At 39.3% G+C, this 25,921-nt stretch overlaps 1 protein-coding gene across 3 annotated transcripts in view; it reads left to right on the forward strand.

Annotated features, from left to right (window-relative positions):
- The window catches only part of LOC140732196 (V-type proton ATPase 116 kDa subunit a 1-like), a 97,156-nt gene that overhangs the window by 62,277 nt on the left and 8,958 nt on the right, over positions 1–25,921 (forward strand). The window contains exons 16-20 of one of the 3 annotated variants that reach the window (XM_073054466.1): positions 6,431–6,647; positions 11,988–12,095; positions 16,776–16,853; positions 17,213–17,330; positions 25,277–25,448. In XM_073054466.1, the coding sequence (XP_072910567.1) occupies positions 6,431–6,647; positions 11,988–12,095; positions 16,776–16,853; positions 17,213–17,330; positions 25,277–25,448 (693 nt within the window). The remainder of the gene's footprint in view (positions 1–6,430; positions 6,648–11,987; positions 12,096–16,775; positions 16,854–17,212; positions 17,331–25,276; positions 25,449–25,921) is intronic. The other 2 variants (XM_073054467.1, XM_073054468.1) reach the window with 2 other exon arrangements.

Here is a 25,921-nt window from a genome sequence, read left to right on the forward strand (position 1 = left end):
ACACACACACACACACACACACACACACACACACACACACACACACACACACACACACACACACACACACACACACACACACACACGTCTCTTTTGTCCTATACATAATTACTATTCCACCAAATAAATTACAAACAGCTGAAAATAAAATAAATAAATGCTAGTTGGAAAAGCAGTTAGATATACTACTTTTCCAAATAGCTTAGAACACTTCCCTAGAAGGAAAATGTAGGCATGACGATCAGTTGGCATATTGAGCATAAAATTGGTCAAATCATAACACAGTTGTAAAAAAAATCTTTGGTTAAGCCACATTTGGAATATTGTGTGCATTTCTAGTTTCAACATTACAGGAAGGATGTGGAAGCTTTGGGGAGGTTGTAGAAGAGATTCACCAAAATGCTGTCTGGATTGGTGCGTATTAGTTAAAGAAAGATAGGACCTGATGGCAGTATATAAAATTATGAGAGACATAGATAAGGCGGATAGTCAGAGTTTTTTTTCTCCAGAGGGCATATTTTTAAGGTGAGGGGGGGTAAGTGTGAATGAAATGTCTTTCCTCAGACACTGATAGGTGCCTTAAACATGTGGTAGAAGCAAATGATAGCAAAGTTTAAGAGGCATTTAAACAGGCACATGAACAAGCAAGGAACAGAGGGATAAGAGCCATGTGCAGGCAGATGGAATTAGTCAGGGAATAGATGGATGCAACCATCTGCCTGCATATGATCCATTTCCCTCTATTCCCTACCTGCTCCTGAGCTGTACTGTTCCATTCTCTGCAGAGCACGTTCCTGCGTTGTGCTGTTCTATTTTCAATGATGCCTATAAAATCCCAAAGATTCAAGGTTGTACAATACATCTTGAAGAGGCTATGTATTGACTTATCAAAATTAGTTTAACACATAAAGGTCAGTAGGAGTCAATAGCAAAAAGCGTCTCAATGTTACAGTGAGAAATAATGCTTTCCTTAGTGTTAAGAGACATAGTGCTGGGGTGAAGCAGTTAGGGATTTGGCTTATACTTAATTAATGAGTGATCTAACTGTATAAATGGGGAAAATGCTTTCATTTCCCAGCACTGAATCCTCTATCCTGATTTAAAATGAAATTATTCTTTGAATCTAATGCAGAGTTAAAGCTTGTTTTATATATATGGTGAAAGATTTCCACCTAGTGTTGAAAAAACATGTTTTTCAAAAATTCTTTTAGTTGATCAGCTCTTCCAGTAGGTCAGTTGATTCTGCTTAATCAAGAGTTAAATTGACATTCACATGCTGAGTGTTCCACATTGATAGGACTAGCAAAGCAAAAATGTTAGACAATCCAAAAAGTCTAAATGGTATAATCAAAATTAAATGTGGTAGACCATAGAGAAAGAGGAAAACTTTGCCTTTAAAGAAATAAAAGAAAATATTTCTAAAATTCATTCCTCTGCAATAGTGCTAAATGAGCTTCACCACAGCAGGTGTACAATGTTTTCTACTGCTGAAATTATCAGTGGAAACTTATTTAGGAACTGGTATAGAATATGTAACTGCAACTGTTTAGTGCTACCAATTGAACGAATTTTCACACAATTTTCTTTACTTCAGTGGAAAGGATCTAGAAGTAATGATGCAGCCATTGTAGATTGGAGATAGTACGAACATAATACCAAAAGGAAACACAGATGGAATAATTAGCAATAATCAGGATTGGATGATAGAATCACTGATTATCAAACCTGTGAGTTAACAGAGGAAAAAGCAAAGGATAACCCACCACCAAAAGTTAATCGCATTAAGAAACCAGAATATCAATTTGGAGACTTAAGAGTAACTCTGGTGAGAACCATGGGTTACGTAGGTCTAGGTTACCTTTAGGAACTAGATTGTATCACATTGTATGATTCTTGAAACATTCTTGTGCCCAGACACTGCAATTTAAATGAGAGTTTCTGCCTTTTATAAAGGATTTTCTGTTTTATAGTCCAATCGCTTTAAACTTGTCTATGCACACAGCAACACAAAAGAACCTAAAGAAACAATAGAGCAGTAATTTGTATCAAAGAAACTTGTTCCATACATGTTGGCAGAGGTGGGTGGACAAAACTATCAGCAATTATCACCAGTGGATAGTTATTCAGAGATACATCCTGCAATTTACAAATGATCAGAATCAGAATCAGCTTTAATATCACCGCCATAAGTCATGAAATTTGTTAACTTAGCAGCAGCAGTATAATGCAATACATGATAGTAGAGAGAAAAAAACTGAATTAAAGGATATATATTGATATAAATTGATATGTATTAAATAGCTAAACAAGTAGTGCAAAGTAGTGAGATCATGTTCGTGGGTTCAATGTCCATTCAGAAATTGGACATTATGGGCTACCCTACAAGTATTGTCCTGTGGAATTATTTAAGAATGAGAGCAGAATACACAAACTGAATTCCTTAGAACGTGGTGCTGGCAGCTCCATAGGGTAATGTCCATTTCTGAATTGACCCCACTGGAGTTGTTTGGTTGGTGGAAGGTTCCCTAATTAGCATGAGGCAGACAGATAACATAGCTACAGATTTATTGATTTTATTTATTTAGAGATACAGCATGGTGTAGTCCATTCTAGTCCTTCATGCCATACTGCCCCAGCAACCCCTAACAACCCAGATTGAACCCTAACCTAATGATGGGACAACTTACAATGACCAATTCAATATCAATACAGTAGATTTAACCTAACTGGTATGTCTTTGAACTGTGGGAGAAAACTGGAGGACCCAGGGAAAACCATAAGATTGGACCATAAGATATAGGAGCAGAGGTAGGCCATTCGGCCCATTGAGTCTGCTCCACCATTCAATCATGAGCTGATCCAATTCTTCCAGTCATCCCCACTCCCCTGCCTTCTCCCCATATCCTTTGATGCCCTGGCTAATCAAGAACTTAGCTATCTCTGCCTTAAATACACCCAATGACTTGGCCTCCACAGCTGCTCGTGGCAACAAATTCCACAGATTCACCGCCCTCTGACTAAAGTAATTTCTCTGCATCTCAGTTCTAAATGGACATCCTTCAATCCTGAAGTCATGCCTTCTTGTCCTAAATCCCCCTACCATGGGAAATAACTTTGCCATATCTAATCTGTTCAGGCCTTTTAACATTCAAATTGTTTCTATGAGATCCCCCCTCATTCTCTTGAACTCAAAGGAATACAGCCCAAGTGCATGACCATATACTTTCCAACATTGTATTTCATTTACCCCTTCTTTGCCCATTCCCCTAAACTATCTAAGTCTCTCTGCAGGCTCTCTGTTTCCCCAACACTACCAGCTTCTCCATCTATCCTTGTATCATCGGCAAATTTAGCCACAAATCCATTAACTCCATAGTCCAAATCATTGACATGCATCATAAAAAGCAGCGGTCCCAACACCAAACCCTGTGGAACTCCACTGGTAACCAGCAGCCAGCCAGAATAGGATCCCTTTATTCCCTCTCTCTGTTTTCTGCTGATCAGCCAATGCTCCATCCATGCTAGTAAATTCCTTGTAATTCGATGATCTTGCTAAGCAGCCTCATGTGTGTCACCTTCTCAAATGCCTTCTGAAAATCCAAGTACACCACATCCACTGCATCTCTTTTGTCTGCCCTGCTTGTAATATCCTCAAAAAATTTCAGTAGGTTTGTCAGGCAGGATTTTCCTCTCAGGAAACCATGCTGGCTTTGGCCTATTTTGTCATGTGCCTCCAGATACACCGTAATCTCATCCCTAACAATCGATTCCAACAACTTCCCAACCAGTGAGGTCAGACTAACAGGTCTATAGTGTCCTTTCTGCTGCCTCCCACTCTTCTTAAATAGTGGGGTAACAGTTGCAATTTTCCAATCATCTATCGATTCTTAAAAGATCATTGTTAATGTCACCTCTCTCCGGCTACATCCTTCAAAACCCAAGGGTGCATTCCATCAGGTCCAAGAGATTTATTCACCCTCAGACGATTAAGCTTCCTGAGCAACTTCTCAGTTGTAATTTTCACTACACAGACTTCACTTCCCTGACACTGTGAAGACTGATGGAAAATACACATTCAGTTCCTCTGCCATCTCTTCATCGCTCAATACAATATCTCCCGCGTCATTTTCTATTGGTCCTATATCTACCCTCAACTCTCTTTCACCTTTTATATACTTAAAAAAGACTTTAGTATCTTCTTTGATATTTGTCACCAGCTTCCTTTCATAATCCATCTTTTCCTTTTCCTTTCCTTCTGGAAGTTTTAAAAAGCTTCCCAATCCCCTAACTTCCCACTAGCTTTGGCTTCCTTGTATGCTCTCTCTTTTTCTTTTACATTGGCTCTGACTTCACTGGTCAGCCATGGTAGTGTCCTTCCATTCGAAAATTTCTTCTTATTTGGAATACATCTGTCTTGTACTCCCTCATTTTTCACAGAAACTCCAGCCATTGCTGGTCTGCTATCCTCCCTGCTAGTGTCCCTTTCCAGTCAACTTTGGCCAGTTCCCCTCACATGCCATTGTAATTTCCTTTATTCCACTGCAATACTAACACATTGGAATTTAGTTTCTCCTTCTCAAAATTCAAAATGAACTTGATCATATTGTAATCACTGTTCCCTAGTAGTTCCTTAACTTTAAGTTCTCTTATCACCTCCAGATCATTGCTACAACACTCAATCCAGCACAGCCAATCACCTAGTGGGCTCAACAACAAGCTATTCTAAAAAGCCGTCCCTTAGACAGTCTACAAATTCTTTCTCTTGAGGTCCAGCACTGACCTGGTTTTCCCAATCCACTTTCATGTTAAAATCCCCAACGCTTATCATCACATTGTCTTTCTGACACGCTTTTTCTATCTCCTGCTGTAATTTGTAATCCACATCCTGGCTGCTGTTCGGAGGCCTGTATTGAACAGCCATTAGGGTCCTTTTACCCCTACCATTTCTTAACTCAACCCATAAAGACTCTACACCTTCCGATCCTATGTCATCCCTTTCTAATGATTTAATATTATTTCTTATAAACAGGGCCATACACCTCCTCTGCCTACTAACCTATGTTTCCGTTACACCATATATCTTTGGATGTTCAGCTCCCAATGGTAGCCATCCTTTAGCTAAGTTGATGTTTAGCCATCCAAAACCCACGCATTGTACAAGGAGGACTCATTACAGAGGACGCCCGAATTGAACTGTGAACTCCATGCCCCAAGCTGAAATAGCCTTGTGCTAACCTCTATGCTACCATGGTGCCCAAGGGGCAGGTGGGTAGTTCTGTTTCCTGCCTGTTCCTTGTTCAGGGAAACTTTAGTTTTCACCAACCAATTGGGGAAGGAATCTGCTATTTCAGATCATTCATGTTATTGCACATGCCTGGGGGACCTTGACTTTACCAACGGGCCTTGTTCAGAAAGTCAGTGGAGTGACAATTATGTAAAACTCTCTTAAAGATGTTAGGAGTCCTCCTCAGACTTTTTTAATTTTTACAGCTGTACCTAAGAGGGAAAATTGATTTAGTTGTGTACTTCTTTACATTTCATTGAACTTAAACCGTTGATAATACAAAAAAAACTACATTATTGATTCCTTTGCTTCAACAGATACTGAATCACTTTGTTTTGTTACAGAAGAAAATACAGAGTAGAAATGTCCATTTTCAATATTACTAGACTTAAATGGTTATTAATGCTATAATGTTTCCATTAAAATATTAGATGAATTAACTTAAAGGATTCATATCAGTACTGTTAATAAAATCTTAAGGCTTATATGTGAATAATTACAAATGTGATGACTACTTCATTATAAATAATAGAGAGAACTTATTACTTCCTGATTAAACATCAATGTTATATCATCATTTAACAAGATTGTCAAATGTTTCTTTGCAGAAAGAAGAGAAAAATCCTAATATCAGAACATCATTTATTGGTAGAATGTTCTTCAATTATCTTCAGACCTATACAGGCCCAACATCTGAAAGCTTCCATAACATTTTAGTCAGCCTAGTGATTATTCTAAGACTTTGTTCGGATACTAGAGTGTAGTCTTCACTTTTAGTACCTCAGAAAAGAGCAATACCCAGATGGAACACAAAAAGGAAGGTGTGATGGGAAATAGAGATTTTTTTTTTCTCATTGAAATTACTGAATGGAAGAATTATTCAAGAGCTTCTACGAGCAACATTTAACCATATTTTATTATCTACACCCCCTATTATGCATTCCCGAACACCTAGGTGAAAATCTGACCCTCTATTTAGATATTAAGTACATTTTGTCGTTTTTAAATGGTATGCCTCTTTAGGTTTATATTGGCTATAGTGGCAGATAGAAATTACAAAATATTAATCTCACAAAGTTGTAGAATAACAGTTCTTCTATTAATAAATACTAACTCTAACTAGAAAATGTTTGTATTTCTTTTCAGTTACTTTAAGGAGCTTAACAACATTTTCCTGCAGTTCATCCCAGAGATTATTTTCATGACTGCTCTGTTTGGTTACTTGGTTTTCTTGATAATCTTCAAGTGGTGCCAATTTACCGTGGCTGAGTCTGAAATTGCTCCCAGCATCCTCGTCCATTTCATCAACATGCTAATGTTTAACTACAGTGATCCAACAATTACATACTTCTACTGTAAGCAGGTGGGCACTGGAGAAATCTGAGTTTATCTTTCTGGTTTGTTTAGCAAAATGGAATTGCTAAACTTACTTAAGTCACCTTAAACTTTTTATTAAACTTATACAGATATAATAAGAAACACCATTTCAGAAAGGGCACCATTGCTTGGGTAAGGCTGAACACCTCTTATCCAAAATGCTTGAGGCCAGAAGTGTTTCAGATTTCAGAATATTTGCATCAGTGAGATACCTTGGGATGGGTAAACATGAAACCCATTTACATTACATATACAGCTCATGTACAGCTGGTGTGAAGCTCACAGAGTGAAAAGTCTACAGTTGGAGCACAGTTTGACATGATGGAACTGGGTCCTCCACAGACTCTCAGAGTTGAATGACTGCCCCTGACGCATCTATACCGGGTTCCAGTGCAGTGATTGGCTTCATATCCACCATAAATTTCAAACAGCTGCCTGGTCCACATTAACTGTGATGGAGGGGGTTAATTTTATATTATTTTTTAATAATTTTACTCATGAAACAATTCCCATCAATTTTCAGTTTGTTGTGATATATCTTTGCTTGTTTTATGATCAGCATAACATCAGGTGGCATATGTTCACTCGACGCTGACAAATTTACTCTTTCAATACACAATCGAGATCTTCATTTCTCGTTTTATGCAGTGTTTTTCTATTTTTCATTAAATTCTCTTCATTAAGTCTGTGAGGTCACTTGTCAAATGTGTCTGTGGCACGCAGAGATCTTCATATTGCCTGGGAACCTTCCCTGTGCCTTGTGGAACTTCCCATTTGTGACTTGATGTCAGCGCTCAGAAAATTTCAGATTTCGAAGGGTTTTAGATTTTGGGATTTGAGATAAGCGGTACTCAACTTGCATTATTAAGATAGGTGTTGTCTCAAGTTTTGAAGTAATCCCTGATATTCCAATATCAGCATAATTATCACTAATTACACTATTGAGCATTCAGTTTAGTTACAAAACCATCAGATAAATTGATCACACTACTAACCTGTCATTTATTTTATTATCTGAGAACCTTAAATCTGAATACTGAAATGTAATATTCAAATATTAATATTGGTTATCATAACCACCCATTAACAGCAGTTTAATGGATGTTAAAAACAAGAACATTAGGCTCATAACTTCAAAAGGGAAGTTCAGAGGTTTTCAGATCTCTGCAATTAATGCATAAACTGGAACAGTGAGATACATTTCATATCTCTCCCATTAGGAAAACTGCAAGCAAAATTTTGAGTAAAGCAAGTTTATGCCAGTGTTAATTGTAGATTTCTGCTTCTTATCCAATGGAGTGTTTTAATTAACTCAGTGTGTCACCATTTTGTTCTGCATTAGATATTTCCTGAGGTTCATCATCATTAGTCACTCTTAAGGTTTTCTGAACCACTGAGCTTGATTTAGACCTAAGGGGGTGTGACAATAAAACATGTTAACATAAGCTTTTAAAAACTTGCAGAAGGTCATTAAGAAGGAAAAGATTAATTATGAAAGGAAGCTGGCGACTAATATCAAAGAAGATACTAATAAACTTTTTTAAGTATATAAAGGGTAAAAGAGAGCTGGGGGTAGATATAGGACCAATAGAAAATGATGCTGGAGATATTGTAATGAGCGACGCAGAGATGGCAAAGGAACTGAATGCATATTTTGCATCAATCTTCATCTGTAGAATAGCAGATATTCAAGAATGTTGGGGAAGTAAAGTGTGTGCAGTGGAAATTACGACTGAGAAGGTACTCAGGAAGCTTCATGGTCTGAGGGTGGATAAATCTCCTGGACCTGATGGAATGCACCCTCGGGTTCTGAAGGAAGTAGCTGGAGAGATTGAGGAGGCATTAACAATGATGTTTCAAGAATCGATAGAATCTGGCATTGTACCAGATGACTGGAAAATTGGAAATGTTACTCCGCTATTTAAGAAGAGTGGGAGGTAGCAGAACGGAAACTATAGACCTGTTAGCCTGACATCAGTGGTTGGGCATTTGTTGGAACTGATTGTCAGGGATGAGATTATAGAGTACCTGGAGGCACATGACAAGATAGGCCAATGTCAGCATGGTTTCCTGAAAGGAAAATCCTGCTCTCAAACCAACTGCAATTTTTTGAGGAAATTACAAGCAAGGTAGATAGAGGAGATGCAGTAGATGTGGTGTACTTGGATTTTCAGAAGGTCTTTGAGAAGGTGCCGCACATGAGGCTGCTTAGCAAGATAAGAGCCCATTGAATTACAGGGAAGTTACTAGCATGGGTGGAGCATTGGCTGATAGGTAGAAAACAGAAAGAGGGAATAAAGGGATCCTGTACTGGCTGGCTGCCAGTTACCAGTGGAGCTCTACAGGAGTCGTTGTTGGGACAGCTGCTTTTTACAATGTATGTCAATGATTTGGATTATGGGATTAATGGATTTGTGGCTAAATTTGCCGATGATACAAAGACAGGTAGAGGAACAGGTAGTGTTGAGGAAACAGAGAGCCTGCAGAGAGACTTAGATACTTTAGGGGAATGCACTTTGGTGGAAGAAATAAATGGGAAGACTATTATTTAGATGGGGAGAGAATTCAAAATGCAGAGATGTAAAGGGACTTGGGAGTCCTTGTGCTAGATACCCTAAATGTTAACCTCTAGGTTGAGTCGATAGTGAAGAAGGCAAATGCAATGTTAGGATTCATTTCTAGAGCTATAGAATGTAAGAGCAGGGATGTGATGTTGAGGCTTTATAAGGCACTCGTGAGACCACACTTGGAGTATTGTGTGCAGTTATTTTAGAATGGATATACTGACAATGGAGAGAGTTCAGAGAAGATTCATGAGAATGATTCCAGGAATGAAAGGGTTACCATATGAGGAACATTTGGCAGCTCTTGGACCATCTTTCTTGGAGTTCAGGAGAATGAGTGGGGATTTCATAGGAACATATCAAATGTTAAAAGGCCTGAACAGATTAGATATGGCAAAGTTATTTCCCATAGTAGAGGAGTCTAGGACAAGAAGGCATGACTTCAGGATTGAAGGATGTCATTTAGAACAGAGATGCAGAGAAATTATTTTAGTCAGAGGATAGTAAATCTGTGGAATTTGTAGCCCATAAGCGGCTGTGGAGGCCAAGTTATTGGGTGTATTTAAGGCAGAGATAAATAGATTCTTGATTAGCCAAGGCATCAAAGGGTGTGGGGAGAAGGCAGGGGAATGGTGATGACTGTAAGAATTGGATCAGCCCATGATTGAATGGTGGAGCAGACTTGATGGCCCAAATGGCCTACTTCTGCTCCTATATCTTATAGTCTTATGGTCTCATGTACATTAGGTCTCACAAAGCATGAAGGAGGTTCCATTTCTCTCCTCTATCCTACAGACAACAATTTAGTTGGACGGGGATAAACATAAACTAAAATAATTTCTTTAGAGTTCATGCATGAATGAACAGAATACAATTTTGAAATAAAATTCTTTTTCCAATTCCTCAGTTTAAGGAAGTGATTTGATCATGAAAGATTCAAGAAATGTACTATCCTTGCCCTCCAGGATGATCCTACAATTGTCAGGATTTTTAACCTTAGTGAGTGTTTTTTTAAATATTAGTCTCAGGAAATAGACACCGCAACAGGGGAACATTTATTATTTAGATCTAGATGTCCTAAGGAAAATGTTGGAGATTCCTTTTAGACCTTCAACACTCCATGTCATGATGGTGCTTTTCAAGTGGTGAATCCCATGATTCTGACTCATTAACAATGAAATGTATTGCATTCATTCATGGAGCTGGGAATTTCCAGCCATTACAGAGAAGGCAGTTGTGAGCTGCTTTCTTAAAATGATGTTGGGAATTAATCTTGGCCCAGAGATCATGAAGGAATTACAATATGTGCCCAAACCAGGATGGGGATGATTTGGAGGGAAACTTGCACGTTCTCATTCACTTGCTGTGATTTTCCTTTTACATGATAGAGGTTACCAACTTAAGGTGCTAACAAGACCTTAATGTTTAACAGAGACCATCCTGTAGATGGTGTGCATTAATAAGATGGTGGACAGATTGCAGTTTAAGTATGTTATTTAACATTAATGGAGCTGTGTTTCAGCAGTTTCTGGAGCTGCACTCATTCGAGAAAGTGAACAGTACTTCATGGCACCTCTGAGTTAAGCCCTGTAAATGTTTGTAAAAGTTGGGAAAGTCAGAATGTGAATCACTTGCCAAAGAATAGCCAGACTCTGAATTATTTTAGTTATGTAAAATGGCACAATGCTTTCCACTCTCATTTGTGCAATTGCTAGTATAAGAGAACAAATATTAGGGAATATTGTTAAATGCAAATTAATAAATGTAAATAAAATGAGAGGATATCCCTTTGATAATCAGCGATCGTTCCATCAAAAACTTCCCTGACTGGCATTACATCAATATCTTTAATTCCTCCATTCTGGTCCGCCATGTAAACAGCTTGCAGGTTGCTCTGCAGCAATTTGCCAAGACTTCATCTCCAAAATCCCTAATCGCTACCACAGAGAAGAACAGAAACGGCATGCACCACTTTCAAGCTGCCTCTATGTGTCACCCACCTGACCAGAATATAGGTCAATACTGAGTCAAAATTATGGAACTCCTTACGTGTGAGTATTATGGGTACCTTCACCACACAAGGCTGCTGTAGTTATAGAAGTCAGCTGACCTCTGCATTCTCAGTTACATTTAAAGACAGGCAATAAATTCTGCCCAAGACAGCAACACCCACATGCCATGAAAGTTTAAGAAAATCCCAGTCTTCTTCACACTGGAAAGCTAGGTTCATAAAGGAAAATGACATGTACAAAGGGAACAAAATGAGTGTTTGTCAGAGGTAGAGAAATGGGTAACTTAACGTATATGGCAAGTAGTGAAGTACAAATCTTAACAAAAAGGCAATCATTTTTAAGGATGTGCTTCAAAGTCTGTAAGAGAGATTCAGTAAATAAAGGCACAGAGAAGATATAAGGGAGCCAGGGAAGATATCACTAATTTTGATACAATACCTTCTCTGCATGTGTAAGATCTATTTCTTCTTAACATTACGATGAATAATTGAAAACTTAGACTGAATTAATAATAAAAACTATGCACAGTGGTATGCAACACTATTAATTCAAACAGTTCCAACAGGAATACGAGAATGCAGACAATAAGCAGGACCTGCTTCTTGGATGTGAGTTGCAAAAAAAAATTAATTATAAAAAGTTATTATGAAAATTCACTGCCCTTTATCTTTCAATTAAAAATGAAGTGGTACTTTCATTGTCCATTCTTCATCAGTACATTTTAAAATATTTTAAAACACGTTTCCACAGAGGAGTGTGCAAACGTTCTTGGTCCTCTTGGCTCTGCTGACGGTTCCATGGATGCTCTTTATAAAGCCCTACCTGCTGTACAATGACTACCAGAGAAAAAGGCTGAAGGTGAGGATATTTGACCTTGTTACTCTTTTGAATGTAGAAGTTACTCTTGCAATGTTGGCCAAGGAATGCGTAATGTTTTTAAGTAATCTTCCCCTGAATGCATTTTTAAGATGAGCATATTTTTATTTCAAACTGGTCTATGCACAATGCCATTACTGATGATAAAGCAAAATTCCTACTGCTTTTGACATTCACCAGCATAATAATATACAAAGCATAATACATTATTGTGTGTTGTGTAACAGTGTTGAATTAATCTGTTCCTTTAATGTTTAACCACAAGCTAAACATAACAGGTAAGTGGATTCCCAAGTATATTAAAGAAAAATTCCTCTTTCTGAGGTCAGTTCAAGAATAATTTTTTATTCCAAAAAGTAACAGGATGCAAAGCTTTTTATTGACTTTCATGGGAATTAACCATGCAATGCTTATAAATAATTTATGCACAGTGTTTATTTATTTAAATTGTTATTGACTTGGGTTTTTCCAAGTAAATAAACTGATATTTACTTGAAGGCATCACACACAAAGCTGCTAACCAAGATAAGAGCCCATGGTGTTAGACACAAGGTACTAGCACAGATAGATTTGATGATTTGCAGAATGCAGAGAGTGGGGATAAAGGTGTTCTTTTCAGGATGGCTGCCAGTGATTAGTGGAGCTCTATAGAGGTTAGTGTTGGGACCACAACTTTTCCCTTTATACATTAATTACCTGGATTAATGATCCACAGCTGATGTCATTGTGGCCAAGTATGCAAACGATACAAAAATAGGTGGAGGGATAGATAGTGTCTCAATTGCAGAGAGTTGGTCAGGTTGGGAGGGTTAGATTGCAGTGTAAGGAAGAGTGGAGTTACACACACTGGTTTAGACTATTTTCTAAATGGGGAAAGAATACAGAAATCATAGATGCAAAGGGACTTGAGAGTCATAGTTCAGAATTCCCTTCTGGTTAACTTTTAGGTTGAGTCGGTAATAAAGAAGTTAAATGTAATAAAAACACAAAATGCTAGCAGAACTCAGCAGGCCAGACAGCATCTATGGGAGGAGGTAGTGACGACGTTTTGGGCTGAAACCCTTCATGCAGATTCACTCGTGTTGCCTTTGAAGTTAAATGTAATGTTGTTATTCATTTCAAGAGGACTAGAATATAAAAGCATGAATGTAATGCTGAAGCTTTATAAGGTGCCAGACCACATTTGCTTCAAGCATATTTGTTCAGACTGCATTTGGAAAATTGTAGGCAATTCTTGGCCCTGTAGCTAAGGAAGGATATGCCAGCCCTCGAGAGGGTCCAGAGAAGCTTCACATGAATGATCCTGGGAATGCAAAGCTTTAATCTATGAAGAGGGTTTGAATGTTTTAGCCCTGTTCTCAATGAAATTCAGAAGATGAGACGAAGATCTCATTGAAACCTACCTGACAGTGTAAGGCTTAGATAAAGTAGATGTGGAAAGGATATATCTATTAGTAGGAGAGTCCAGGTTTCTAGAGCAAAGCCTCAGAATAAAGAGAGATCCCTTTAGGACTGAGATGAGGAGGAATATATTCAGCTTGAGGGAGGTGAATCTGTGGAATTAATTGCTGAAGAGGACAATAGAGGCCAAGTCATTGGATGTATCTTGAGCAGATTAATAGATTCGTGTTTGGTAAAAGAGCAGACACGATGGACCGAATAGCCTAATTCTGCACCGACATATTATGGTCTTTTGGTCTATAATCATATTTGTGCAATGATAGTTATTAATAATTATACATAGACAATAATAGTTTTCAATAATAATTACTCATACAATTAAGGACCCACTTATGGTACATCAGGCTTGGAGTTTGAAGCTTGAATAGCCAGCCAAGCTTTGTGAATCTACCACAATCTATTCTAACAGATGGCTTTTATTACTTTTACTTCACCTTGCCTTTGTAAGAGGTATAGTATCTTTCAAAGTAGGTGGATTTTAGATTTAAAAAGAATAACTCTCCATACCTTCACCCTGTCTGAATTGCCATTCAGCTGAATAGTTACCATATTATGGAGAGTTAATACTTCGTTATTTTGTAAGAAATGTTCGCAGAAGAATTACCTCTACTCATATGGATGAGACTGTTAACCACCTGCCCACTATCTCATAGTAGAGCAAATTGCTGAAGTTGATAAAGCCATCACATGTAACAAAGGAAGTTTGTTTTAGACCTCAGCTGAAATCTTATCAGTTATAACACATTCTGTTTGTTCCATATCTATGCAATAACCTGTTATCACTTAAAGCCCACGGATAGAATGACTTTTAATTTTGAAAATCCTCCCTATAGAAGCATAACAGGGAAAAACTTAAAAGAATTAACTGTTTGCCTACTCTTTCAACACCACCATTCAGGTAATCAATTTATTTCAAAAAATAAAAATGATCACATATGAACAAACCTAAACCCTGAAACTCGGATCCATTAGATATTTGACTATGGTTCAGAACCAGAATCAGAATCAGGTTTATTATCACCGGCATGTGATGTGAAATTTGTTAGCAGCAGCAGTTCAGTGCAATACATAATATAGAAGAAAAAAGAAACAAAAATAAATATATAAGTGAATCAATTACAGAATATGTATATTGAATAGATTTAAAATCATTCAAAAAACAGAAATAACATATATTTTAAAAGTGAGGTAGTGTCCAAGAGTTCAATGTCCATTTAGGAATCGGATGGCAGAGGGGAAGAAGATGTTCCTGAATCACTGAGTGTGTGCCTTCAGGCTTCTGTTCCTCCCACCTGATGGTAACAGTGAGAAAAGGGCATGCCCTGGGTGCTGCAGGTCCTTAATAATGGACACTGTCTTTCTGAGACACCTCAAAGATGTCCTGGGTACTTTGTAGTTAAGTGCCCAAGATGGAGCCAACTAAATTTACAACCCTCTGTAATTTCTTTCGGTCCAGTGCAGTAGCCCCCATTCCCATTCCAAACAGTGATGCAGCCTGTAGAATGCTCTCCACGGTACATCTATCTTAAGTTCTTGAGTGTATTTGTTGACATTCCAAATCTCTTCAGAATCCTAATGAAGCATAGCTGCTGTTTTGCCTCAATATTCTGGGACCAGATTAGATCCTCAGAGATCTTGACACCCAGGAACTTGAAACTGCTCACTCTCTCCACTTCTGATCACTCTATGAGGATTGGGATGTGCTCCTTTGTCTTACCCTTCCTGAAGTCAACAATCAGCACTTTTATCTTACTGACGTTGAGTGCCAGGTTGTTGCTGCGACACCACTCCACTATTTGGCATATCTCACTCCTGTACACCCTCTCATCACCACCTGAGATTCTACTAACAATGGTTGTATCATCAACAAATGTATAGATGGTATTTGAGCTATGCCGAGCTGCATAGTCATGGGTATAGGGAGAGTAGAGCAGGAGGTTAAGCACATACAGCTGAGGTGCACCAGTGTTGATTGTCAGTGAGAAGGAGATGTTATCACAAATCCCCACAGATTGTGGTCTTCTGGTTAGGAAGTCAAGGATCCAATTACAGAGGGAGGTACAGAGGCCCAGGTTCTGCAACTTCTCAATCAAGATTGTGGGAATGATGGTATTAACTGCTGAGCTATAGTTGATGAACAGCATCCTGACATAGATGTGTGTGTTGTCCAGGTTGTCTAAAGCCATGTGGAGAACCATTGAGATTGCATCTGGTGTTGACCTATTGTGATGATAGGCAAATTGTGATGGGTCCAGGTCCTTGCTGAGGCAGGAGTTCAGTCTAGTCGTGACCAACATCTCAAAGCATTTTGTCACAGTGGATGTGAGTGCTACCGGGCGATAGTCATTAAGGCAGCTCACATTATTCTTCTTTGGCACTGGTATAATTGTAAGTTAATAATGTTAATCCTGTAATTCATTAGAAAAGTTCACTAATTCTGCACATAGCCTTCATACTGATTTCACAGTTTCAAACCCAAAGGACAGTAAATACTGCAGAATGAGTTGAAGTGGTCTTCCTAACATTGAAGCAAGTGTCTACTGAGGACGACAAAACAGTAACTCTATCAACACACTATAAAGTTATCAACCCCACCTGCTGGACCATTACCCTGCAGCCAATCCTCTTCCACCTGTATTTCATCATCCTTCCTCAATTATCAATTAAGCAATGTCTCAATCTATACTCATCTCTACCAGACATGAGAAATACATAATAGTCATCATTCATACTCAATCATTAAGCTGCATTTAATATTTTAGAGCTAACACCTGAAGTATTGCTGTGGTAATTGGAAAACTGCCCCTCAGCCAAGCACTATTGCTACGTTCCACCAAAACATCCTAACCCCATCCCAACCATCACTATCAACACGAGGAAATCTGCAGATGCTGGAAATTCAAGCAACACACACAAAATGCTGGTGGAACGCAGCAGGCCAGGCAGCATCTATAGGGAGAAACGCTGTCGATGTAAACGTCCACAGGCATCACTATCAACCACGGTTTTGATTCGAGTCCACAAACTCCGCAAATAATTGAGGACACTCGGATTAATTTTTGTTAAGAACCACATTGATGCAATGTCCTTTTACTGATTTGTTTGGATGTACCAGTACCATTGCCTTATTTTGGTCCAAGTTTGTCTTACAAGCAGATATTCTAATTGATAATTTATTTTAAATAATGTGACATCTCAAAGGTTTCCATCCTCCAGACAGAATGCAGTGGACCAGAAATAAATGGAGGAAGTAGCAAGAATCATTGGGAAGAAGAAAAGGTAAATTAGCATGGAAAGTAAGGTAAGGTGGTGATGCAGATAAAAAGTAGGTTTATTAGTATTTCCCTGGTTGTTTATATTGTGCTTAAAGGGCTCAGACTAGCCAGCTATGAGATTATTCCTTTCCACTTCTACTGCAATGTGTTGACTTTTTTAACTAATCCTTTCCACAACAGCAGATTGGAATCAATGTCTATTATGCTATAAGTACTTCACTTTTAAAAGCATAGCTTTCTTATTATTTAATTACTTGATTAACTTACAGGTCAGTCATAAGTCCACATGTTTTCCATATTAACTAATGTGTTAATGCTGCAAACCTCAAGTTACTACAGAATTCATTTTGTTATATTTAACAGTTCAGCTTTGGTGATACCTTTGTACAGCAAGGGATCCATACAATTGAGTACTGCCTGGGTTGTGTGTCGAACACTGCCTCTTACCTGCGTTTATGGGCCCTGAGCTTGGCTCATGCTGGTGAGTACTGATAGCTTAACCTTTTCATTACCTAGCAGAAATCAGATAATATCTTGACTGGCAAGTGTTGAGAATTCAAGCAATTTGGTACTCATGAAAGATGCCACTGCTGAGAAATAAACTATTTTATCCTGTAGAAACATTGCAAGCATGAAGCATTATCAAGTCAGGGGAAAAAAGTATCAAAGAACTATTCCTCACATACAGTCCCTAACTGAGGAGTGAAAGTACAGGGGAAAACTTTCCTAAAGAGTGACGGTTCCGAAGTTTGGATGTAAATGACATTTATTTCTCACATCTAATCCGTACATTCAGTGAAATACAAAAAAAGGTTTGTCTTCCCCAATGATCATGGATTCCCTACTGATTTATGGCACTGTTGTGAAAATATTGATGCTTCATTCTCAGTATGGCTTGAAATTCTGCTTTCAAATGCTAACTTCTAATTATTTGTAAACCAATTATTTAAATCTGTGCTGTGAAGTATCAACAGAAAAGATAGAGATAAATTCTGAAAAGCAAGAAACAACAGATTCTAAAAAATAGACCTCAAGAAAAGGAGAAAATCCTGGAAATTCAACACATACAAATCTCTGCGACATAAAACAAACGTGTTCTCACTTTGCTAGGTTTGTTGAAAGATCAATGACCTGAAACACTGACTCTGTCTCCCTCGTCCTGCCCTGTCAAGTACCTTCAGCATATTCTATTTTGTATTGGAGATAGAAATAAACTAATTTCATGAAATCAAATTGATAAGGCCACCCTCAGAAGCCAGTCCTTGCTGAAAATGTCTAAACATTTATCCTGCTGTGGTGATCAATGCATTAATGGAAAATAATTGCCCCCCCCCCAGACTTGTCCTGCTTCAGCCACAGGTTTTGGAAAATTATTTTTTTAAATAATTATTAAAATTATTTTTTAAATAATTATTAAAATAATTATTTTTTTATTTCTTAAAAAAATTATTAATTAAGGTGTTCTTCCTAATGTTTTCTCTGAACAGTGTCATTAAAATGGAGGTCTCCCTAGCCTTACTAGCAAAATGATTATGGAGTCTTTCATAGACATAGAACATAAAACAGTCCAGCAGATGAACAGGCACCTCGGACCATGATGTTGTTCCAAACTAATTAAACTGGTAATTAATTAACAAAACTAAACTAATTTATTAATAAACTAACCCTTTCTGTCTACTCAACGTCTATATCCCTCAAATTTCTGCACACTTACATGCCTATCTAAGAGCCTCTTGAATGCCCTTCTGCATTTGCCTCCACCACCACCCCAAGCATTCATCACCCTCTGTGTAACAGATGCCCTGCGTATCTCCTTTCAATGTATTCCCTCTTGCCTTAAGCACATGCCCTCTTGTATTAAACACCTTGACCCTGGGAAAAAGATATCGATAATAATCTTACAAATTCATCGTGTGGAGAGTCAGAGGCTTTTTCCCAGGGCTGAAATGGCTGCCACAAGAGGACACAGGTTTAAGGTGCTGGGGAGTAGCTACAGAGGAGATGTCAGGGGTACGTTTTTTACTCAGAGAGTGGTGAGTGCGTGGAATGGGCTGCCGGCAATGGTGGTGGAGGCGAATATGATAGGATCTTTTAAGAGGCTTTTAGATAGGTACATGGAGCTTAGTAAAATAAAGGGCTATAGGTAAGCCTAGTAATTTCTAAGGTAGGGACGTGTTCGGCACAACTTTGTGGGCCGAAGGGCCTGTATTGTGCTGTAGGTTTTTTATGTTCTAAATCTTTATCAAATGAATCCTCAGGCTCACCATTCCAGAGAAAACAACCCAAGTTTGTCTAACTTCTCATTTCACGTGCCCCCTGATCCAGGCAGCATTCTGGTCAACCTCCCCATACCCTTTCCTCAGCCTGCATATCCTTCCTACAATGGGGCAACCAGAATTTAATGCAATACTCCAGATGCAGTTTTATAAAGCTGCAACATAATATCCCAACTCTTGAACTCAGTGCCTCAACTAATAATGACAAGCATGCCATATGCGAACAAGAGAAAATCTGCAGATGCTGGAAGTCCGAGCAACACACACAAAATGCTGGAGGAGCATAGCAGGTCAGGCAGCATCTAGGAAAAAAGTACAGTCGATGTTTCAGACTGAGACCATTTGGCAAGACATATGCCTTCTTTACCACCATTTCAAACTGTATATCTACTTTCATAGAGCTATGGACTTGGAACCCAATGTCCCTCTGCTCATCAATCCTATTAAGAGCCTTGCTATTAACAGTGTACTGTCCTTTTATATTTGTTCTCCCAAAATGCAACATTCCATATTTGGCCAGGCTAACTCCATCTGCCATTTCTCCAATCATATCTTCAACTAAGCACTGGAAGATATTACAGGAAAGTTACTGGCATGGTCAGAGCATTGGCTGATTGGTAGGAGGCAGTGAGTGGGAATAAAAGGGTCCTTTTCTGGTTGGCTGCCAGTGACTAGTGGTGTTCTGCAGGGGTCAGTGTTGGGACTGCTTCTTTTTATGCTGTATACCAATGATATAAATGATGGAATAGATGGCTTTGTTGTTATGTTTGCAGATGATATGAAGATTGGTGGAAGGACAGGTAGTGTTGAGGAAACAGGAAGACTGCAGAAGGACTTAGACAGATTAGGAGAATGGGCAAGAAAGTGGCAAATGAAATACAATGTTGGAAAATGCATGGTCATGCACTTTAGTAGTAGAAATAAATGTACAGACTTTCTTCTAAACAGGGAGAAAACCCAAAAATCTGAGATGCAAAGGGACTTGGGAGTCCTTGTGCAGAACCCCATAAAGGTTAACTTGCAGGTTGAGTCGGTGGTGAGGAAGCCAAATGCCATTTTAGCATTCATTTCAAGAGATCTAGAATACAAGAGCACGGATGTGATGCTGAGGCTTTATAAAGCACTGGTGAGGCCTCACCTTGAGTATTAACAGTTTTGGGCTCTTCATCTAAGAAAAGATGTGCTGGCATTGGAGAGGGTTCAGAGGAGGTTCACATGGATGATTCCAGGAATGAAAGGGTTATCATACGATGAACATTTGATAGCTCTGGGTTTGTACTCACTGGAATTTAAAAGGATGAGGGGGGAATTTCATTGAAACCTTCCAAATGTTGAAAGGCCTAGACTGAGTAGATATGGAAAGGATGTTTCCCATGTTCAGGGAGTCTAGGACAAGAGGGCACAGACTCAGGAGAGAGGGGCGTCCATTTAAAACTGAGATGCGGAGAGTGAATAGCCACACAGAGGTGAATTTGTGGAATTTATTAGCACAGGCAGCTGTGGAGCTCAGGTCATTGGGTGTCTTTAAGGCAGAGATTGATAGGTTCTTGATTGGCCATGGCATCAAAGGTTACAGGGAGAAGGCTGGGAAGTGAGGCTGAAGAGAGTAAAACAGGGTCAGCAGACTTGATGGGCCAGATGTTCTAATTCTGCTCCAATGTCTTATGGTCTTATGGTGTTATGATCTGTATCCTTTGACAATCTTCAGTGCTATCCACAACACCGCCAATCTTTGTATTGTCTGCTAACTTACTAGCCCATCCATCAACATGACCAGTACTCCAGCATGCACGAAGCGACCTCACGAAAGCTGTAGGAAAACATCAACTGGGCTAGAATGAAAAGCAAACCCAGCAAGTCATGAAGCATCCCCATAGTCAAGGGCATGCTGAAAGACTTAAAGTTCTTCATTGGTGATGACCCAATTCCAGCAGTGTCTGAACAGCCTGTCCGACACCTGGGTAGATGGTACAACACCAGCTTCATAACAAAGAGCAAGTGCAGCAACTAAAGTAACACATCGCCAACGGCCTGGATGACATCGACAAAACCATGCTGCCTGGAAAACTGAAGCTCTGGTGCTTACAGTTTGGACGCCTACCCTGGGTGATGTGGTCTATGCGGTCCCACCAACATGAATAAACTCGATCAAACTATTACATCAGTTGCAAAGAATTGGTTTGTTGTCCCAAGGTGTATCAGAAACATCAGTCTCAGTGGTAAAGGAGTCCTTGAACTGCCTTTCACTGGCTTTACAGAGGAATTCAAAGTGTACTAGGTCGTGTCTACAGATGACACTCAAAGATCTGGTGACAAGACCATCAGTAACGCTGCTCAGACCTTATCAACTGGATGGTAATGGACCCCAGCTGATGCAGTGCAGCAAGCAATGGCAGCCCTTAGGCATAGAGACATTGTGGGGCAAGTCCAACAGGGCAGGGGTGGCTTTGGTCTGGCAGCAAGTGGACCCAATTGGCCACAATTCCAGAGCAAAGGGAGGTGGTTGTCGAGGAAGTGTGGCGACAAGAAGAGTCAGACAGAAGCGCAAAGGCTGTCTCCCTAGCTAAGCAGGGGCAGTAGATGTGGTGGAAAAGCACTGAGAGGAGGAAAATCAGCTGGAAGGACATATGGGAGATGGAAGCAATCAGACTTGGCTTTCTCATCAGAGCTACATATGATGCACTTCCCTCACAAAAAAAAACCCTCCACCAGTTGTTTGGAAAGGACCCAACTTGTGCCCTGTGCCTGACTCCAGCAACCCTCAAATATATCCTAGCAAGCTGCAAAACCAGCCTCACAGAAGGCAGATACACATGGCATCACAACCAGGCTTTGAAGAGTCTGGCGGCAGCAATCAAGACCAAGAGGATAGCAACCAACTCCTTGCCCCCTAGAGTGACTAATGCTCTGATACCAGCAGCATTCATCCGGGAGGGAAGGAAAAGACCAACTAATCTCTCCCCTAAGCCAGAAACAAGACAGATGAGCATGGCCCGTGACTGGAAATTGCTGATGGATGTCAATCAACAACTCAACTTTCCACCGGAAATTGCTACCAACAACCTTAGGCCAAATTTGGTTCTCTGGTCCAATTCATTACAGATTGTCTACATCGTGGAACTCACAGTCCCGTGGGAGGATTCAGTGGCTGAAGCATATGAGCACAAGTAGCTACGCTATGTAGATCTAGCAACTGAAGCTCAGTGAGAGGGCTGGAAAACCACCATTGGGCCTGTGGAAGTGGGTTGTAGGGGATTTGTAGCCACATCCACCTAGGAATCTCCCTCATCAGATTATGCTAATATGTGAGGTACTTCAGCTTTTTCTGCAATAACTGTAATATATCAAACCCTATATAATAAATGTTTGAATGAATTGTTCTGCCTTCTCCCCATCCCTTTGATGCCCTTACTGATCAAGAACCTATCAATCTCCACTTTAAATATACCCAGTGACTTGGCCTCATCTGTGGCAATGAATTCCATGGATTCACCACCCTCTGGCTAAAGAAATTCCTCCTCATTGTTCTGAAGGGACATCATTGTATTTTGAAGCTGTGCTCTTTGGACCTAGACTCTCCCACTATAGGAAACATCCTATACATGTTCACTCTATATTTCAATACTTGTTATTGACCTTTAACCAAACACTTCACTAAAATCCATGAAGACAACATGCAAAACGCTACCTTTAACAATTACTTTTATCACCTCCTTGAGTCAAATCAGCAGGACATGTCTTGCTCTACACAAAGCCACACTAATGCTCCCTAATTAGGCCATAGTTCTCCAAATACTCATAAAGCCCTTTCATCAGTGTGTACTCTGGATCCCATCCAAGCCCTAACTCAGCATCTTCCCCCAAGACTTATGCTGGTTGTCCAAAATGGCAGCATGGAAGACACAAATATCAATGTAGGACCCATCACACATGGTCCAATCTCCAACCTTACATTTATAGCTTTGTAAGGCTGTTGAAAACTTCACAACTAGAAGGCTGCGCTGGAAATTTTGGTAAAGGCTGGGCATATCCAGTTTTGTGAATATTACAGCAGGCTCGTGGATTCATCTGGCAAGATTACAAAAATCATATTTTCAGAAGATACTTTATCTGAACACAGGTGTAAAAGGTCCCCATCTTAACTCTCAGTATCAAGAATTTCAAGATGAGGTGGTTATTGTATGACCTTCACTACTGATCCAATCATTTACCTTTTTGTACTTGACAGACCAAAACAAAAGGTTGGATTAAGTGACAAGTCAAGTCTAAATAAAGTTTGAGAATGAAAACAGAAGGCAAAGAGCAAAGAGATGACAAGCTTGTTCAACTTAAGCTTAATTAAAAATTCTTCATTTAATGTTACATTTATTTCATCTAATTTCATAGTTCTAAATGAACTCATATTTCCTTGTCCAAATTCATACAGTGATTCTTAGGTAAAAAATGACAGTCATTGTCAAACCATCAGGAGTAATGGCTGAGAATTGATAATAAGTATGATGGCTGGAAGTAAGCACCTGGTCTAGAAATCTTGCACAATTGACCTTCAAATGAATTGAATTTACTTTATTACTTACATCCTTCATATACATGAGGAGTAAGAATCTTTACATTACGTCTCCATCTAAGTGTGCAATGTGCAATTTATAGTAATTTATAATAAATATTATGTACAACAGGATAGTCAATAACATAGAAATACAGTTGTGTCAGTATGAATTAACCAGTCTGATGGCCTGGTGGAAGAAGCTGTCCTGCAGCCTGTTGGTCCTGGCTTTTATGTTGCAGTACCGTTTCCCAGATGGTAGCAGCTGGAACAGTTTCTGGTTGGGATGACTCAGTTCCTCAATGATCCTTCGGGCCCTTTTTACAAACCTGTATTTGTAAATGTCCTGAATAGTGGGAAGTTCACATCTACGGATGCGCTAAGCTGTCCACACCACTCTCTGCAGAGTCCTGTGATTCAGTTCCCATACCAGGCAGTGATGCAGCCAGTCAGGATGCTCTCAGTTGTGCCCCTGGAGAAAGTTCTTAGGATTTGGGAGCCCATAACAAACTTCTTCAGCAATCTGAGGTGAAAGAGGAGCTGTTGTGCCTTTTTCACCACACAGCTGTTATGTACAGACCACGTGAGATCCTCACTGATATTTAAAGCCAAGGAACTTAAAGCTGTTCACCCTCTCAACCCCAGATCCATTAATATCTACAGGAGTTAGCCTATCTCCATTCCTCCTGTAATCCACAACCAGCTCCTTTTTTTTTGGCAACATTGAGGGAGAGGTTGTTTTCTTGACACCACTGTATCAGGGTGAAGATTTCTTCTTTGTAGGCTGCCTCATTATTATTTCAGATCAGGCCAATCAGCGTAGTGTCGTCAGCAAATTTGATTATCAGATTGGAGCTGTGGGTGGCGACACAGTCATGGGTATGGAGGGGGCTTAATACACAGCCCTGAGGGGCACCTGTGTTGAAGGTCAGGGGGCAGAAGTGAGGGAGTGCACTCTTAGCGGCTTAAACTAGAAAAACATTTAAACTACATTTATGCAAATTCAGTAAATTCAATAAAGATTCGTGAGAACTGGAAAATGACAAATATAGCCTCTCTATTATCTCAGAAAAGCAGCTAAAAGTAGAAGACCAGCAAGTAAATAGAGATAATATAATGCCATTAACAAATGCAACCCACGTACTGGATCATTGTCATAAATCAAATGTCAGTGCAGTCAAACAGATATGCCCACTTATTGTGAATTGCTATGGAAACAGCTAGAAATCATTGAAATCCCACTGAAGAGACAAGTTAAGTATTAATTCCAAATATAGGCTCACTCTTGTCGCTATATGATTGTCTATGACTGAAATTATAGAAGCAACAATTTTTTGTCAAATAACGGGCTTGAAATTATACTCCCAGTCCAAGTTAAAACTTTCTGTAACACTTCTAATGCAACCTGCACCAGTCAAAAACTGAACAGCAAAATACCTGATGTGCTATATTCAATAATTATGCAGAACTGCCAATGCAGTTTTGTCCTTGTATCATCAAAACCCAACCAGTATTGGTAAAGCAATCTTAACATCGCAAGGACTCTCCTACTTTTGATTCTACTCTCACATGATACGCTTGACCCTTACAATCTATTTATTCCAGAACTTTCTGAAGTGTTGTGGCATATGGTTCTACACAATGGCTTCTCTACAAGTAAAGGCTTAAACGCAATGGGTCTTGCAATCACATTTGCTGCATTTGCTGTTCTCACCGTGGCCATTCTACTGGTTATGGAAGGTCTTTCTGCATTTCTACATGCCCTACGTCTACACTGGTGGGTACATAAGAATATTTAATATTATGTTTGACTCCAGTTTATAAATTAAGTAACAACTAAAATGTTTGTGATTATTTCAGGGTATAAATTAATATGTCAGTAATTCGATTCCCGAAAACTGTATGTAAAAGAGTTTAGTCACTTTGCCCGATTACTTAAAGGGGTAATTATGACAATTAATTCTGATCAATAGTTGTTTTAAATGTGAACCTGTTGCTTGAGGATTTGACTACTAGGGCAAAACAATTCATTCAAATATTTTGGCTGATGCCAAAGAAACGGGTACAAAGGGTAGGTTTTTCCTTTTCTTATTGCTGATTTGGTCCTGGTTGCACATAGTACAGTGCAGGCAGGATGGCAGATATGGCAGTGGAATGCTCCTCCTGTAGGATGTGGGAATTCATGGCCTCCCTGAGGACTACACCTGCGGGAAGTGCAGCCAACTCCAGCTCCTGAAAGATCACATTAAG

Source organism: Hemitrygon akajei, chromosome 8, assembly GCF_048418815.1.
Source record: "Hemitrygon akajei chromosome 8, sHemAka1.3, whole genome shotgun sequence".
Taxonomy (NCBI): Eukaryota; Metazoa; Chordata; class Chondrichthyes; order Myliobatiformes; family Dasyatidae; genus Hemitrygon; species Hemitrygon akajei.